Here is a 17,590-nt window from a genome sequence, read left to right as displayed (position 1 = left end):
TCCTTTATAAATGAGACAAACGAAGAGAAATCAAACCCTACAACAATATTTGAATGACGTAAATGTTAAAAATTAAAATGTTTAGAGGTAAATGGAATATAAGCTTAGTTTATTTGTTCAAGGTTAAAACAAAATAATTTGTTACTTCTGGCTATTCATGGACATTCTGAAAAGATTATGTTTTATAAATTTGTTTATAGATAAGAGATAGCATGTGAGATGAAGAGATTTTGTTTGTAACTTTAGAGTGTGAAGAATAGCTAAATTTGTTGTGATGAAGGTTGGAAATCACTTTACGTATTTCTTTTCTCTTTATTATATTCTTTTCTTTTTTTCCTCTTTCTTTTTCCATGCACCTTTTATTCATTCTATTCTCTTTTCTTGTCTTTCTGTAGGTATTAAGCACCTGTAAATACCTCCAGGAGCATAATGGCTCAGCGGTTTAAGACACTGAGATTTCCAGCTGACAGCCCAGGTTTATCCATGCAACAGGATGAGCTCCTGTTTATAGATAAATAGATACCACTTTGGTGGAAAGGTAACAGCATTCCATGCACCTCAGCATATAGTCTAGCTCCCTTGGCTAAGAAACTTGTAAGAATAAGAATTATATATTAAAAATGGAACAAGAGAGTTTTTTTCCTGTGTTTCCGTATTTCTTACATTCAAAATACTTTGAGTTCTGATACGGTGAAATACAGACTACTTAAATTTTTAATCAGCCAACTTGAAAATGTTCTGTTATACTGCCATTATGTACCAGCACTAGAGTTCTAATATACTTATTAATAAACTGAACATGTATAATGTCTTTTGATTTATTTGTTTAACTAGGCTTTCTTTATCTAGTTTTAGGGCTTGCATGGAGAACAGATCACATTTTCATCATATTCATGCAGAAATATTGAAAATTCAAATGGGTGCACAAATGTTTAAGTAGTATGGTCTATATAAAAAAGGTAAAGGTTCCCCCGCACATGCATGCTAGTCGTTTCCAACTCTAGGGGCCGGTGCTCATCTCCATTTCAAAGCCGAAGAGCCAGTGCTTGTCCAAGGACATATCCGTGGTCATGTGACCGGCATGACTAGACGCCAAAGGCGCACGGAACGCTGTTACCTTCCCACCGTAGTGGTCCCTATTTTCCTACTTGCATTTTTATGTGCTTTCGAACTGCTAGGTTGGCAGAAGCTGGGACGAGTAACAGGCGCTCACTCTGTTACGCGGCACTCAGGAATCGACCTGCCAAACTGCCGACCTTCTGATCGACAAGCTCAGCATCCTAACCCACTGAGCCACCGCGTCCCTTTTATGGTCTATATACCAGGCCCAATTTCAAGCAAACCTAAACTGCTCTCTTAGACACAGACTTTTTCTGCCTCTAATTAGCATGTATCCAACAGAATTGCATTAGAGTTCTCTAGAAGTTAGTTCATATAGTTTCTGGACTTTTTGCTAAGGTTTTGTTAGCAGCCACAGATTCACAGGGCAGGGATTTAGAGAACATCAATAAGTAACTTCTGTTTGCAAGCTAACAAAGGAAACAAAAAATATCACCAGGGAAAGCGATACGGGTAATGTTACTAAATTAAATTATTACAATTATTACAATTATTACTAAAATTAAGTAGTAATAAGGGAGGAAAATAATTTTAATGAGGAAATTGGAACCCTCAGGATTCTTTATTTAACTTCAGAACCTTAAAATTCAAAACAGCTTCCCTAAAAAAAAATGAATGGCAAGGTGATTCATTCCTAGCAGGAGTCAAAGTGGTTAAGTTCAAGGCCAAATAATGTGAAAAATAATGAGGTAAATGTCTGATCTCAGAGAGTTTAAAGGAATGCAGACTACCCGGTGGGGGAAAAAGGCACAGCAGTTTAATTTGCTTTTTTCTGCCACATTTCCAAAGTTCAGGTCTAGAATAACAGTAAACATCTTTTTTTGAGCTACGGCATTCAGAATTCATGAAAACAGAACACCAGACCTGCATTTCAGTTTTTTTGTTTTTTTTTAAAAAAAGAATTTGATTTGACAGTAAATTTTCAGGTACAGCTCTCAGAAATAACAAGATGGATACCAACATAAGAGGTACTAACATGTTAAAAAGGTTTTTAACCAATTAATATATTTTAAAAATTGGCCCAGAGCAATTTCTTTAGGTAATGTTTTTGCAAGGTATTTCTGTATTGGTGAAGGGAGCTCAGTCACTGAATTAAATTGTCCCACTTGGCATTTGTCATATATAACATTTTTTTTTTCCTGTTTCAATAATGGCCATAACATTTTACATTTGCTAGGAGTAATTGCTTTTGGCATTTGAGAGACTTATTCACAGATCACTTTGCAGAAACTATAGGCAGTAGAATTCCTTTCATTACTGATCATTTCACGACAAAGAAAAGGCAAAACCTATATTCCAGAGCAAGTTACATGGAAGACCTTAGAATTTTGCTTTCAAATAAACTACTTCAGAGTGAGGAGTAAAGGGGGAAAAAATAAAACATATCAAAACAAAATCAAGGTATTCATTTCTAAAGTCTCTCTCAACAATTTCCTCAAGTACAATTTTCAATTAATAAATAAAAATTAAGATGTAGCATTTTGATAAAATATTTAATACATAGGTATTTAGATCATAGGAAGAGCCCTTCAAATATTTTGAATGCAGCTGCTTCAATCATTGCAATCATGGTTAAACCTAAAAGAAACTGAATAACAGAATTACAGAGTTGAAATGGATCTTGGAGGTCTTCTAGTTAGTACATCCCTCTGCTTAAGCAGGAAACCCTACACCATTTCAGACAAATGGTTGTTCAATCTCTTCTTAAAAACCTCCAGTGTTGGGGAACCCACAACTTCTGAAGGCAAGGGAATGCATTGATTTTGCTTGCCCCTAATCTAGATTATAAATTTATAAGGATTTACTTATATGGTATATCCTACGCCTATTTACATGAAATAAAATTGCTGTTAACTCATTGGGACTGCTCTATTGGCATTAGATTTCATAATGTTCCAGAGCTGAGATTAATCATTTTATTGAGCAATGCTGCTGATATACTGTTTGATGTCAATGCAATCTGACAATGTTTGGATTCATGTGACATTAATCTTGGGGTTGTTTAAGCATAATTAATTGCTTGGCTTGCACAAGATTCTATATCAAATCAAAGAAAGCATATTATGATTAAACATCAAAAATAATCACAATCTCTACAAGGTACAGCACCTTAAATTAGAATGACTACTCTGACAATAAAATGTCCTTACTGTTTAGAATCATTGATCATTGAAATCTTTAGGATGGCTACTGATAATGTTAGGTTCCATATACAGGGGTTTTGGAGACAGTTGTCAATCCTCTTTCTCTCTCTCTCTCTCTCTCTCTCTCTCTCTCTCTCTCTCTCTCTCTCTCTCTCTCTCTCTCTCTCTCTCTCAAAATAAGATAAAGGAAACAAAGAAGGCAAAAAACTGTCAGCAAATTGTAAAGTTTTTCATCCATAAAAAGATGGGATAAATAATAATAATAATCTGACCTTAGAATCTACATTTAATAGCTATCAGTAATAAATGAAAGTTTAATCTTCTATTTATTCTCCACTGCTTTTATTCTTCTGTACTGCTTTCAACCAAAACCTATCTCTCAATTTATAAAAGATTAATACATGAGTTCCTTTAGGAAACGGAGAAGAGAATGTCGGTATTCTGTTGAATGAGAACTTGGCATTTTTTTACTCACTATTAAAAATAAAGAAGCCAAGCCACACAGAGTAAAATCACAGCCTCACAGCCAACAACACACAAATTCAATTCCTGACTTCATTTTCCTGAAATAGAAAAGTACATACATTTCTCAAATTTCCTACCAAGCCTTCATATACCCCTAGAACAGCAGGAAATGCAGGGTGCCAATGTTATGCTCAAGGCTGGGGAAGTTAGTCATAGAAAGTGAGAAAAAGTGAATTCTCTCACATCACTATATTTTATGTTTTCAAACTAAAATTTATACGCAGTATTCCCTCCTCGTGTCATTGAAAGGTCCTTGTTTAATAGTCTTCTAGCTTAAGACGACTTTACTTTGTAAAATTAAAGACACCGTGCTTTGGATCACTGAAACTCCTTAAATTCAGCATGACTTCATGGTTGGCTCAGAATTCTTTGTCACCGTGGCAGCCAGCCAGCCATATACCCACTACAATTTCTGCCTCCATCTCCATCATCTCCTCTTTTCACTGCTGAGCTAGTTCATTTGGTTTTCTAAAGGGGAAAGAACGTATGTTTATCAATCAAGAACTGATGTACAAGAACTGAGTCCTACGGGAAAGGGTGGTATATAAATTCAATAAAATTCAAATTTAAAAATTCTTTTTAAAAAAACCAAGTTTATAAATTGTTTCAGATTGCAGATATTAGATCTTGAGGGGCACCCAGTCCAGATGCTTTGACTGAGATAGAACACTCAGGTGCTACTTCAGCTGATTATATAGGAATTAAACACTGCAATGGAGGAAAAAAATAGATAGAAACAGAAAAAATCAGAAAATAACTTAGAAAGCGTCTCAAGATCTTCCTGTTTTATGTATGCTAAAGGACACTGTACCACAATGATGATTTGTAGGTTCATGCAGGATTCCCCAACCTTGGCCACTTTAATACCAATGGACTTCAATTCCCAGAAGCTCACATGTCTCAAAGCAGTCAAAGGAGGGAACCCTGAATTAGTGGTATGATTCTTTAGCAAGTGGCAGTAAAACAGACTGTTGCATTTAAGTTATATACAAAAAAATAAGTAACTGTTTTACAGTTTGTATGTAAGATTCAGGAGCTTAACCTTAAAACATCTGTTTAACTCAAAATAACATTTCTTTTGTTATAGACTTACCACTTTGTGAAAAGCTGTTGAGTTTGGGATGATAAACCGACTGTGTATGGTTAAAAAGCTTTCCTATGTCTATCTACACTGGCCAAGAGTCAGAGAACAGGAGATAATGAGGACCTTTATAAAACTTGAGCAGTTTGGTCAAAGGGGAACACAATAGTCCTCTGCTTATCACACAGAGCAAAAGAATGGCGTTGTGAGCTCTAGAAAATTTGCAGGCAACACCTGCTGCTAAGGCAGATATGTTTCAGTGACAACTTTGGGAAGAAAGGTTATCGCTGGTCACAAGATCATCTTATCCCTATGAAATGAAAGTTATAGCTCGTTCAAACCCAGGGTGCAGATTTCATTGGGATATCATGTTGACAGAATGACAGCTAAGAATGTTAACTTCCAAATAAAAGAGTGAAGTGAGGAAATAGCTACAGTTTCTAAAAGTATACATAGAGATTATTATTATTTGTACAAACATAAACAAACGTGTTTATATTTAACCATTTATATATTGAAAATATTAAGAATTACATTTTGTTTAAGGAGGATATAAACGGGAGAAGGGAAGATCAAAGAAATATATTATTAATTAATATACTAATTATAGAATTATCAAACTTAATCACTAATGATTGTTAATTGATTATTATTGTCTTTTTTCCGCTTTTATTAAAACATAAACCAAGACAACACGCTGTACACTAGGCACTGGAGATTGTTATAGTTAAAACCAATAAAATGTGTGTGTGTGTGTGTGTATGTATGTGTACATATACATATACATACATACATACATACACACACACACACACACACACACACACACACACACACACATATATATATATATATATAAAGTTTGCCCATCATCTCAGAGAAAACTAGACCAAATTCAATATAAATTTGTTATTGAAGGGGAAACGTTCAAAAGTCTTTTTCCTAAGCTGCATATGAATGAGGGGAAAAAAGACATTTGCCCAGATTTGTTGCTATTTGAAGGGGGGCAAAGGCAAGTTTCTTTGATTATAATGACAAAAATTCCAAATATAACAGGGAAAAAACCTCAATGAAAACAATGAGACAAATCTCAGCCAATTATTAGAACAGCTGCTTGCACAGCAGGTTCGCATGCCATACATAGAATCTGAGCCATTGTGTTGAAAGAAGCACCTTAAAAACATCCTCTCCAAGCTATCAATCTGAAGATTGTCAACTCCAGGTGAAGAATTGTGCCACTGTGAACTGAGATACAAATGGAAAATGGAAATGGAAATGGACAAATGGAAAAGAAAAAGTCTCCAAGATAGATAAAAGGTGCAAACTGCATTAGGAGATACTTATTGATATCATCATGGATAGCATTGGCTACAACTTGAAGAATGGAGAATACTAAAATAATAATTTAAAAAATCCCCTTGAGATCAGAGGAATTAGAAGACAAAGAAAAGGACAAGAGCTTCACTCCTGCAAAATCTGAGTAATGGTCGACTCAGTGCAAATGAGAAGAGGAAAACAAATGAGTGGCGTTTTCACACGAGCCGGTTAGAGTCCATCAAGACATTGCAACACTGAGATGAACCAATACCCAGAAAATCATTGTTATGAAATGCACCAGTTCCGTTTGATGATATTAAGTTATAAACCAGGAAATCAATTGGAACCATCCTGCTTATTCCAGGTTCACACTGCTGTGAAATTGCCAATACGTTCATGAATCATGATGGTGGCGGTGATGGGGGAGGGAGAAGGGTTTGAACGGCTTCGTGCTGTGGATTTTTAATGCTATAAGTTGGGCAACTACATAAATTTATTAAACAAACAAACAAACAAACCATATGTTTTGCAACCAGAAACAAAAACTTACAGTGCCTTAAAGAAAGCTACCATTTGGTTTTAATCACCTTTGTCTCTACCACAGAACAACATCAAAGTATCGCAAGCGGGAGAGCACAAATTCTTACCATTGAATCTGTCTACTCATTTCCCAGCCGCTTAAAAAGATTAATCAGGCAGGGGGGCAGTGACCACGTTGTGATACAGTCACAGCCAAACAGAGGGAAAGAATGCAGCCCTCTCCCAGCCCTCACTGCTGTACAGAGCAGCCTAAGCCTTCCTCTTTCAAAAACCAGCTTACATGAAAGTTCATTATCTCGGTGTCTCCTTTTACAATTCCTGCTCCATTTTACCCCTCTCCCCCACCACACGCACACCTAAAGAATACACAAACAGTATAAAAATATAAATGATCAGAAATATGTTCTTTCCCCAAAACCCCTAGGAAGAATCCAGCTGGAGATAGAATAGGGTTGAATTTCAGAATATAACAATGTCCAGGCCTGGATCTTCCAAGAGGGTGGGCAGAAATTCTTCAAAGGGTGGAACATTTCAGGCTTAGATTGCATGCAAGGCCTTGCTTGCTTCAGTCCGGGAAAAGTGGTCTCATGAGAGATGTGAAACTCACAACTTATGGCTACTATTAAATCTTTTACTCCATCAAAATTAAGGCCAGAATGTTCAATACCAGCTGTTCAGGTTAGCCTTGAGATTGCACTCCCAATTTATTAACACTAGATTTATGATTTAATTGTAATAAAGGCCGGCAATATTAATGCCCAGTTTTATCAATGACTGCCTATTATGGCCACAGCAAATTTACTGAAATTATCTTCATTCCAGATTTTGTTTCTCTTATTTGCATAATATAAGAGATACAGAACAAAAATCAACTTTTACAAATCAATATATGTGCGTATTTTAAAGTATAACTGCTAGATAGAATCTTGCTCCTAAAAAATGTGTAAGTTTTATTTCAAGAATTAAAAGCCTGTAATGTACTCTCAAAAGAAAAAAAATAAAACATTTGTTTGGCTTTCTCAAACCCTTGGCTGTTCTCCCTCTAGTTCTAAAAGGGGGTGTAAAATCTGGATTTATTTTTACTTAAATTGGAACGAGATGTTTTATCCCCTGTGAAATATAATGCCCTAGCTGTTGTCTCCAAGAAATTGGTACTGAATTGGTCAAATTCCAGAAATGGGAATGTGAAATTAGGGAACCAATAGTTACAACAATTAATTAAGAATTGAAAATGCTCACAGGAACTATTTTGTTCAGGAATGCACAACAGCAAGATAGGTTCAAGATGTAATTTAAATCATATGCAGGTACACGTACATTGCATACAGTCAAAATAAATGAAAGAAAAAGCTGGCTCAAGAAAAGAGATGAGGAAAAACAAAACATGCCATAATATTTTGCATACCTTGCTCTGGCACCTGTTGCTTTCCATGATAAGAAATCCGGAAGATCAAAGAAGTGTCCTGCCTTTTCCCAGCAAGACTCTCGCAAATTCTGATAATTTTTGTTGGAGATAAAAAGGATAGTTTTAGTTCATATAATTTAAAAACAAATTTAAATCATATGCGGTAGCTAAGACAACACTGATGTTCCCTCCATCCAACTTTTACGTTTCATAGAATGATAGAAATATATATATATATATATATATATATATATATATATATATATATATATATATATATATATATATATATATATATATATATATATATATATATATATATATATATATATATATATATATATATATATATATATATATATATATATGGATCTTTGGTTATTCGGGTTTTTCCCCGCGTAGAACTAAAGGTGTAGGGGCGACGTTTCGACGGAATCCCATCCGTCATCATCAGGCTGGTGGCTTCTGCTTCCTTCTTCTGGGAGAAGCATGTGGCTGTTTGTTCCTCTTTTTTAAACTGCCAGAGGGGGTGTGTTCTGTGGGTGGAGGTGTGCTCTGATTGGGTGGGGGAGTAAGTGTGTTCTGATTGGGTGGGAGTGTGTTTTGAATGGTGGGTGTGTTCTGATTGGGTGGGGGTGTGTTTTGAGTGGATGGGCTGGTCTCAGCTGCCAGCCTTAGACCTGAGCTGGTGAGTTGTGCTGCTTTTGTTCGGCTTCGTGTTTGTGGTGGTGCCATGTTTTTATAGTGGGTGTCAGTTTGCTTATTGTGTGGTTTGGAGGGGTTTAAAGTGGCTGATGTTGCAGCTGTAGTTAGGTTTCTGTTTTGTGGTTGTGCCTCGTTATCATTGTGGGTTCGGATTTGCTTTTTGAATGGTTGTGTGGTGGTGATGTCATGTGGTGTTATCATGACTTTGGGTCTATCATTGTTGACGTCGCCCCTACACCTTTAGTTCTACGCGGGGAAAAACCCGAATAACCAAAGATCCACATACGAACACCCGCGAAAACCTCAGAAAACAAATATATATATATATATATATATATATATATATATATATATATATAATGTATTACCATTTTCTCTACATTTATATCCATGGATATATTTCTGTGCCCTTTCTATGTACTCTGAGAACCCTGCATCCTGTTCCCAAAGGAACTGGATATTAGAATATAGTTCAAGCCATAACTCTCTAATTAATAAACAGGAAAAGAATAATAACTTAATAATGAGTCTAGATGTCTCTGGCATCTCCCAGTAGTGTCTCTAAAAGGCATCTAAGTAGCAAGACTGAACAACCTAGGATAGGAGCAAATATCTTTGGGAATACCAAGACACTATAGTATCTTTAAGGTAAAATAACATCAGGACATCTTATCACCACTAAAAACTACTGGATGTCCTAATGTTGCAAATTCCCTGCATTTGCTTAGGAGAACGAGTAGCAGAACCAGGGGCAGAGTCAAAAAGAGGAATTGGCCTAGATACTCTATGTAGCCACAGGTGGACCAAGTACAATCCCTCTTGAATTCAACTGACTTTTATCTAATACCAAGATAGTGTTAACAGTTAGTTGAGCAGATTCTTATGCATAGGCATGATTAGTAATACATCAGTTTAATTGGAACTTCACAGTTACTCTATTGCTCCTGACATTACTCTATTCAACTCACACAAAACATTTCAGCAGGATACAAGAGGGGTTTGATTTGGTCCATTTGTGGCTACATAGAGACTCTAGGCAGATTCCTCTTTTGACTCCACCCCCAGGTTCTGCCACTCCTCCTACAATTTGTTTTAGAAAGAATATTTTCACAGACAGAACTTGATGGTTCAGTTCTCTATGTTTAGCCTCACACACAATAATATTTGCCCTCCATATCTTTCGCTTTGAATAAAAGTTTAATGTTGTTGACTTTAATGCTTTATTTCATGTAGTAGCATGGCACTACCACTGTAATTACATCCATAATTTAGAGATAGTTTAGTCTAGTGGTTAAGGCACGAGGCTAGAAACCATGAGACCCTGAATTTTAATCCCACTTTAGCCATGAAAACCAGCTGAGTAAGTTTGAGACAGCCATTTTCTCTCAGCCCAACACACCTCACAGGGCTGTTGTTGTTGTGGGGAAAACAGGAGGAGGTAGCATTAGAAATGCTCACCGCCTTGTGTTGTTTATAAAAATAATAAAGGTGGGATATAAAATAAATAAATATAGATATCATTATCTAACTATAATTCTTTAAATCCAATAGTTAAGCAAATCAATAGGAAAAGGAACAAAAGCGGGCATATTCTGGATAGAAATGAAATAAGAATTTCCAGGCAAGAGTATTGAAAATCCTGTAAAAAGTTTATTCTTGTTCCCTTTTATGGAAGCCAGGACTAAGATGACCAGAGAGTGATTTAGTGTCAATGGGGTCAAATGTCTAATGTAAAAGGAAAAATAAGTAGGCACTTTCTAAAAACCACAATAAAAAGATTCTAAAATGAGCCCCTTGAAACAGATCCAAATGATTCATTTTAGTCACCAAAATGATTTGTCACCACTGGTTAGATCAGAAAAACACATTAGGTTTTGCTATATGTTTCCACACTAACAGTAAGTTTTACATATACCAACCTGATCTCACAAGTCATTCGATTACTTGCAGTACTCTACACAATTAACAAATGTACTGAAAATACCCTAATGCAGTTTTCAATATAGCAATTCATATGAAGTAATTCATTTTCCACAACTCCAGATTTATCTGTTATTCACTGGAACCCAAGTATAGTTGGCCTTCTTTTCCCAAATGTCACAATCTAGACTTTTTTTTAAAGGCTATTTTGAAAGTACTAGTCAATTCCAAGAAGTTAATCAGCTGCAAATGTGATCACAATGGTCTACTGTCCAATAGCAGATAACTCAGCAGATAACATTACTTTGACCAACTTCTTACAAGGTGACAAGCCAAATCACTTACATGTTTTCCAAGAAATACAGCTAAGACCAGAACACAAGGACCCACAACTTTAAGAGCAGACACTGAGATTTAATACTCTGCAGAAGTTTATTTCTTATTAAGAAATAAACTTTTTTTAAAAAAATGAAACTAATCATTCTTCTGTTTTTTTAATATTTAAGAAACATGATAGGTTTTAGACAATTGAAAATTTCAATCTGTTCCTTCCATTCCCACAATCTTCATATTTATTTCTGTGTAATTATTCATATTCTGCCTCCACTACTGATTTGAGGGGGCTCACAACTTCATAAAATCAATTAAACACTACAATCCTGAAAAGTGGTCAATATATAAAAAGATGCCGCTATCATAAAAACGTAAACGTTAAAAATTAGATTTCAATGGAATGATACATTCCAAATTACTTAACACTTTATGCTTTGTGATAAAGAATTGTTTTAGGTGCCTTTCTGACTCTCAATAAGAAAGGAATTCTAAGGGAAGCAAGTATTGCAAAATGAGAGGACTATAGCGAGTCTATTATATACAAAAAAAATGGAGAAAAATGGCAGAAGTTGCAGAAATGACTACATTGACTTGTTTGACCAAGGAGGGAACAAAGTCAGGAAACTTATGGACTTTTTGCTGAAAATGGACAAAGTGAATTGGTGATGCTGGGATTTACTAATTAAAATGGGTTGTTTGTGGGAAGAAGTTGGGAGGGTGGAGGTGGTAACTATCATGTTTGTTAGTACTGCAAAAATGGGTAGTGGCGTCTTTAGATATCTTTCTTTTCCTTTTGTCATCTTCCACTTTTTCTTTTATTCTTTCATATCTTTTTTCTAGTTTTTATTTATGTAGGTTTTTTTAAATGTAGTTTTTTTAAAAAAGGGAAGCCTATTCTGAGATTCCTGTTCTACTAAGATCCCAAAGTGGAGGCTACTGGCAGCTTGTCCTTTTGGCCAGCCCATACTGGACAAGCAGATTTTATGCAAAGCAGGAAGCATATGTACAATAGTGGCCAAAATTGTGGAAACCTTTTGGGAAAAGTGTATTTTGGAGGTTTGATGGCTAATAACACTTTTCTTTTGGAATAGTACCATAAAATTATATATCAATGGAAAGATAATTTAATCAACAATGTAATGCAACAAGGTTTGTTCAATTATTTGTACTGTATTCTATGAAAGGTTATAGCCAAATAACCAGAAAAAGGAAGCACAACTTGCTTAGGTTCATATCATTAGCTTTCCTTCATCTGATTGTAGCCAATGAGCATGAGTGTTTAGAGAACCAATCAGGTGGCTTGTTTTGGCAATGAGCCAATCAGATCACAGTAGCATTCAGTTACTGATGTCATGTATTGAAGCTGAGAGGAGAACATTTGTCAGTGTGTTGTGTTGGTTGGGTTTTTTTGCGTTCTTTCATTTAGCGAGCTTGTAAAATGTAATAAAATTAAAGTAATGGTGCAAAGAGTTGACTGGTCACCCAGAAAGCGATGTAAAATAGTATTATTAAGTGAACAAGGCTACAGGTATAAAGAAATTAGAAGAAAAATTGATGGAAACTTAACCAAAGGTGGCATTTCTACTGTACACTTTTCCCAAAAGGTTTCCACAATTTTGGCCACTACTCTACATATGCATACGTGCTCATTAGAACCCATTAAGACATAATAACTCTGAACTCATATTACTCCTCTGCAGAAACAGGTAGTCCCCAACGTGCGATCACATTTGAGCCCAAAATTTCCAGTGCTAAGTGAGATAGTTGTTAAGTGAGCTTTTTCCACTTTATGACCTTTTTTGCCACAGTTGTTAAGTGAATCACTTCAGCTGTTAACAACATGGTTGTTAAGTGAATCTGGCTTCCCCCATTGACTTTGCCTGTCAGAAGGTCACAAAAGCTAAATCATTTGACTCCGGAACACTACAAGTGTCATAAATACACGCCAGTTGCCAAGCGTCCAAATTTTAATGTCGTGACCATTGGGATGCTGCAAGTCGTAAGTGTGAAAAGCCATCGTAAGTTACTTTTTTCAGTGCTGTTCTAACTTTGACCGGTCACTAAATGAATGGTTCTAACTCGAGGATTAATTGTGGTGACCATACAAGTCATTTCCATTAGCTGTGCGCTAATCGCAGCATTATATCTGTGCAATATCACATAGCAATCCAAACATTTGGGAAAAAAGAATCTAGTCCTGGATCTCCTATTAAAAGCATGCTTAATTTGAAGCAAATTCAAGCAACTATACCTCTGATAGGACTTCATTCAGATTATAGTAGTTGCTTTTCAAAAACCTTCTTTTTTATTCCCCACTCCCTCAAAAAAAAAAAAAAGCAAACACCTGATTCATCAACATGGGGATAGGATCAGAACAAGTAAGTGAATATTCCTTAATTGGCAGCAGTTGGCATGTAGAATTACAGTGGCGGGAAGATTTGATGATTATATAATTCAGTTCTCCAGAAGGAAGAAGGAAGGATTGACCCAAATCAAGTCACATTCTTAACAGAGAATGTGGGTGAACGTGGGAGTTGAGCAGAGTAATTGGAAGTGGGCAAAACAGCATTATTCTAAAAATAATTGCCAGGCACAAGATCTGCAAAATAAAGCCAGATTGGAAAGAGAGGGGGGGGGGGAATAAATAAAACCAACCTGTTTTTTTAGCACGTATAAAAATAAATTTTAAATTATTATCAACCTGCTCCCAGAACACAAATAGGGAGGAAAAAAAACCTGAAAGGCTTCAAACATTGGTTTACCATACCTGGCTATTCAGGTATGTTGTGATAATTTCTGATGGATCACAAGGAAAGGAAAATCATACACACACTGAACAGTTCAAGTTCAGCTAGTTCCCTGAAGTACAGCAGCAGATAATGCTCTTCTCTCAAATCCAAAATTAGTAGTTATTTTGGCATTTGAAGCAAAACAAAAACCTCAACCCTCACAAGTAGGTCTTCCCTTCTGCGATAAAAAATACCATAATACTTATAATAAATTGAATAATAATTTACAGTCCCTTTCATACTATTTAAGATAAGCTGCCAGAGGCTTATAGTTTTGGGGGACTTCAATCTACCATCGCTGGGAGGATCATCTGAGTTGGCTCGGGAGTTCATGGCTTCCATGACGGCCATGGACCTGACGCAAGTAATTTCGGGACCGACTCATGAGGGAGGCCACACTCTTGACTTAGTTTTCTTATCTGGACGGTGGTTAGATGATCTTGGTGGGGGTTCCCCAATTGTTATGCCCCTGTCATGGACCGATCATCATCTCCTGCGGCTGGTCTTCCATTTTACCACCCCCCGCCGTGGGTGTGTGGAACCAATCAAATGGTACCGCCCCAGACGCTTAATGGATCCCCAGAGGTTCCAGGCGGCGCTGGGGTCCCCACCTGCCTCCCTTGCTCACAGCTCGGCAGACGCCTTAGTGGAAGCCTGGGAAAGGGCAGCCACTGAGGCTCTTGACCGAGTTGCACCCCTGCGGCCCCTGACCCGGTGCAGATCCCGTCGAGCTCCATGGTTCTCCGCGGAGCTCCGGGAGATGAAGCGTCGGAGACGGGGCCTAGAGAGCGGTTGGAGATCCAGCCGATCCGAATCCGACCGATTGCGACTAAGAACCTATACTAGGTCTTATCTCGCTGCGATAAGGGAGGCGAGGTCTAACCACTTCGCCACCCTTATCGCGTCCGCAGATAATCGCCTGGCCGCCCTGTTTAGGGTGACTCGCTCCCTCCTGAATCAGGAGGTGAGGGAGGAACCCTTGCAGGGTCGTGCCGAGGAGTTTAACCAGCATCTGTCGGACAAAATCGCTCGGATTCGGACCGGTCTGGACTCTGACTGGGCAGAGTCTGTCGAGCAGGACACGGGCGGTCTTGTCAATATCACCTGGGAGGAGTTTGATTCTGTGACTCCGGAGGAAGTGGACAGGATCATGGGGAGGCTGAGCACCACCACATGTTTATTGGACCCGTGCCCTTCCTGGCTGGTCTATGCAGCCCAGGAGAGGACACGCAGCTGGTTCCAGGCAGTTATATCGGCTTCTCTGAGTGAGGGTAGCTTCCCCGCCGTCTTGAAAGAGGCGGTGGTGAGGCCTCTCCTCAAGAAGCCTGCCTTGGACCCAGCTGTATTGAACAACTTTCGTCCTGTCTCCAACCTTCGCTTCCTTGCGAAGGTTGTTGAGAGTGTGGTGGTGCACCAGCTCCCTCTGGTCCTGGATGAAGCGGATTATCTAGACCCGTACCAATCGGGTTTCAGGCCCGGGTACAGCACGGAGACGGCATTGGTCGCGCTGGTGAATGATCTCTGGAGGGCTCGGGACAGGGGGAATTCCTCTGTTCTGGTCCTATTAGACCTCTCAGCGGCTTTCGATACCATCGACCATGGTATCTTGCTGCGGCATCTCAGGGGATTGGGAGTGGGAGGCACGGTTTTACAGTGGTTCTCCTCCTATCTCCAGGGACGCTCGCAGTCGGTGTTGGCAGGAGGGCAGAGGTCGACCGCGAGGTCTCTCATTTGTGGAGTTCCTCAGGGGTCGGTCCTCTCGCCTCTCCTGTTCAACATCTATATGAAACCGCTGGGTGAGATCATTCGTGGTTTTGGAGTTGGGTATCATCAGTATGCTGATGATACCCAGCTTTTCCTTTCGACCCCAAACCACCCCAGTGATGCCTTCAACGTGATGTCCCGTTGCCTGGAGGCGGTTCGGGTCTGGATGGGGAGGAACAGACTTCAACTCAACCCCGACAAGACCGAGTGGCTTTGCATACCTTCATCCCGGGTTTATTCGGACATTCCACCTCTCGCTATGGGGGGCGAACTATTACCCCCCCGTAGATAGGGCTCGCAACTTGGGAGTCCTCCTAGATTCACGGCTCACCCTGGAAGACCACATAGGAGCTGTGACTAGGGGGGCTTTTGCCCAGGTTCGCCTGGTGCGCCAGTTGCGGCCCTATCTAAGCCGGGATGATCTATGCACGGTCACTCATGCGCTCGTGACCTCTCGACTAGACTACTGCAATGCTCTCTACATGGGGCTGCCCTTGAGGACCACCCGGAAGCTCCAACTGGTACAGAATGCAGCCGCGAGAGTTGTGTTGGGAGTCTCCCGATACTCCCACGTTACACCTCTGCTCCGCGAGCTGCATTGGTTACCGGTTGCCTTCCGGGTGAGATTCAAGGTACTAGTAATGGTATTCAAAGCCCTACATGGCAGGGGTCCGGAGTACCTGAGGGAACACCTGCTGCCGGCATCGACTTCCCTCCGCCCTGTGCGTTCCCACAGAGAGGGCCTCCTCAGGGTGCCACCGGTCAGAGAATGTCGACTGGTGGCCCCCAGGGGGAGATCCTTCTCTGTGGGCGCCCCGGAGCTATGGAATCAGCTACCGGTTGAGCTCCGGACGGCGCCCGACCTTCGCTCCTTTCGCCGCGAGCTAAAAACATACTTTTTTGAACAAGCTGGCCTGGCCTGATGAAGGGATTGGGGGGGTTTGTTATGGTTATTTTATTGGGTTTTAAAGATGTATTTTAGTATGTGGGCATTTATTTAATCTTGTTTTAACTTTTGTAATGTGTATTTTTATTCTTGCCCTGTTCACCGCCCTGAGTCCTTCGGGAGAAGGGCGGTATAGAAATAGTATTAAATAAATAAATAAATAAATAAATAAATAAATGCTTCTGTCTACTTAATGAAATGGGAAAGGGGGGCATAAAAAAGCCACGCATAAAAGGAAGAAGATCGCACAAATATACAAGGCATTTCAAAGAAGAGGAAGAAAGCAGCAATGTGATGAAAAAGAATTATTGCATGTAATTGCCATTTGATTATTAATTGTCAAGCTATTGTACTCTTTTTACTCTGTGGAAAAAGCATGCGAAGGAAGATCTTTTTCCTTTCATGAAATAAATGAAGTGTGAATGAAGCTTTTAAAATCAATTTAGGGACATACCTAGTCCAATTAGTAACTCAATCTCTCTAAAGAATCAGAAATATTCAGTCCAGACTGAAGGTGCCCAATCCATCAGGTTACAGGCTAAATTGCACCACCATTATACAAAGAAAATGTAACAAATACTTTTTGGTGTAATGCAATTCAACAGCCACGGGTTAAACATGCTGTCTTTCCCCGAAAATAAGACCCACCCCGAAAATAACCCCTAGCCTGATTTATGGGAGTGGGTCCAATATAAGCCCTACCCCCAAAATAAGCCCTAGCTTATGGGGGATGGGTGTGGCCAGCACAAGAGGCAGCAAATGCGCGGGGGCCTCCTGCCCTGGCACGGCCATGGGCAAGCCAAGAGACAGTGGGGTAGAGTGGGTGGCGTGTCGAGATCACTTGCCTCTCCCCCCATGCCTCTGTCTCCACTTGCTGATGGTGCTGTCACGCAAGCTGATGGTGCTGTCACGTGAGCCAGGCGGCTGCGCACCACATCTGAATCGCAATGGTGGGAGGGAGCAGGCGGGCGGCAGCAAAATAAGACATCCCCCGAAAATAAG

General features: G+C 39.1%; 1 protein-coding gene across 3 annotated transcripts in view; it reads right to left on the bottom strand.

Annotated features, from left to right (window-relative positions):
* The window catches only part of FGGY (FGGY carbohydrate kinase domain containing), a 164,489-nt gene that overhangs the window by 120,190 nt on the left and 26,709 nt on the right, over positions 1–17,590 (bottom strand). For all 3 annotated transcript variants that reach the window (XR_014026026.1, XM_081324604.1, XM_081324605.1), the window contains exon 5: positions 8,132–8,220. Coding sequence is in view for 2 of the 3 variants with exons in the window: in XM_081324604.1 (XP_081180730.1) it covers positions 8,132–8,220 (89 nt within the window). In the remaining variant the exon portion in view is untranslated. The remainder of the gene's footprint in view (positions 1–8,131; positions 8,221–17,590) is intronic.

This window comes from Vipera berus (assembly GCF_964194415.1).
Source record: "Vipera berus genome assembly, chromosome: 3".
Lineage (NCBI taxonomy): Eukaryota > Metazoa > Chordata > Lepidosauria > Squamata > Viperidae > Vipera > Vipera berus.
This window is presented reverse-complemented; position numbering and strand designations above follow the sequence as displayed.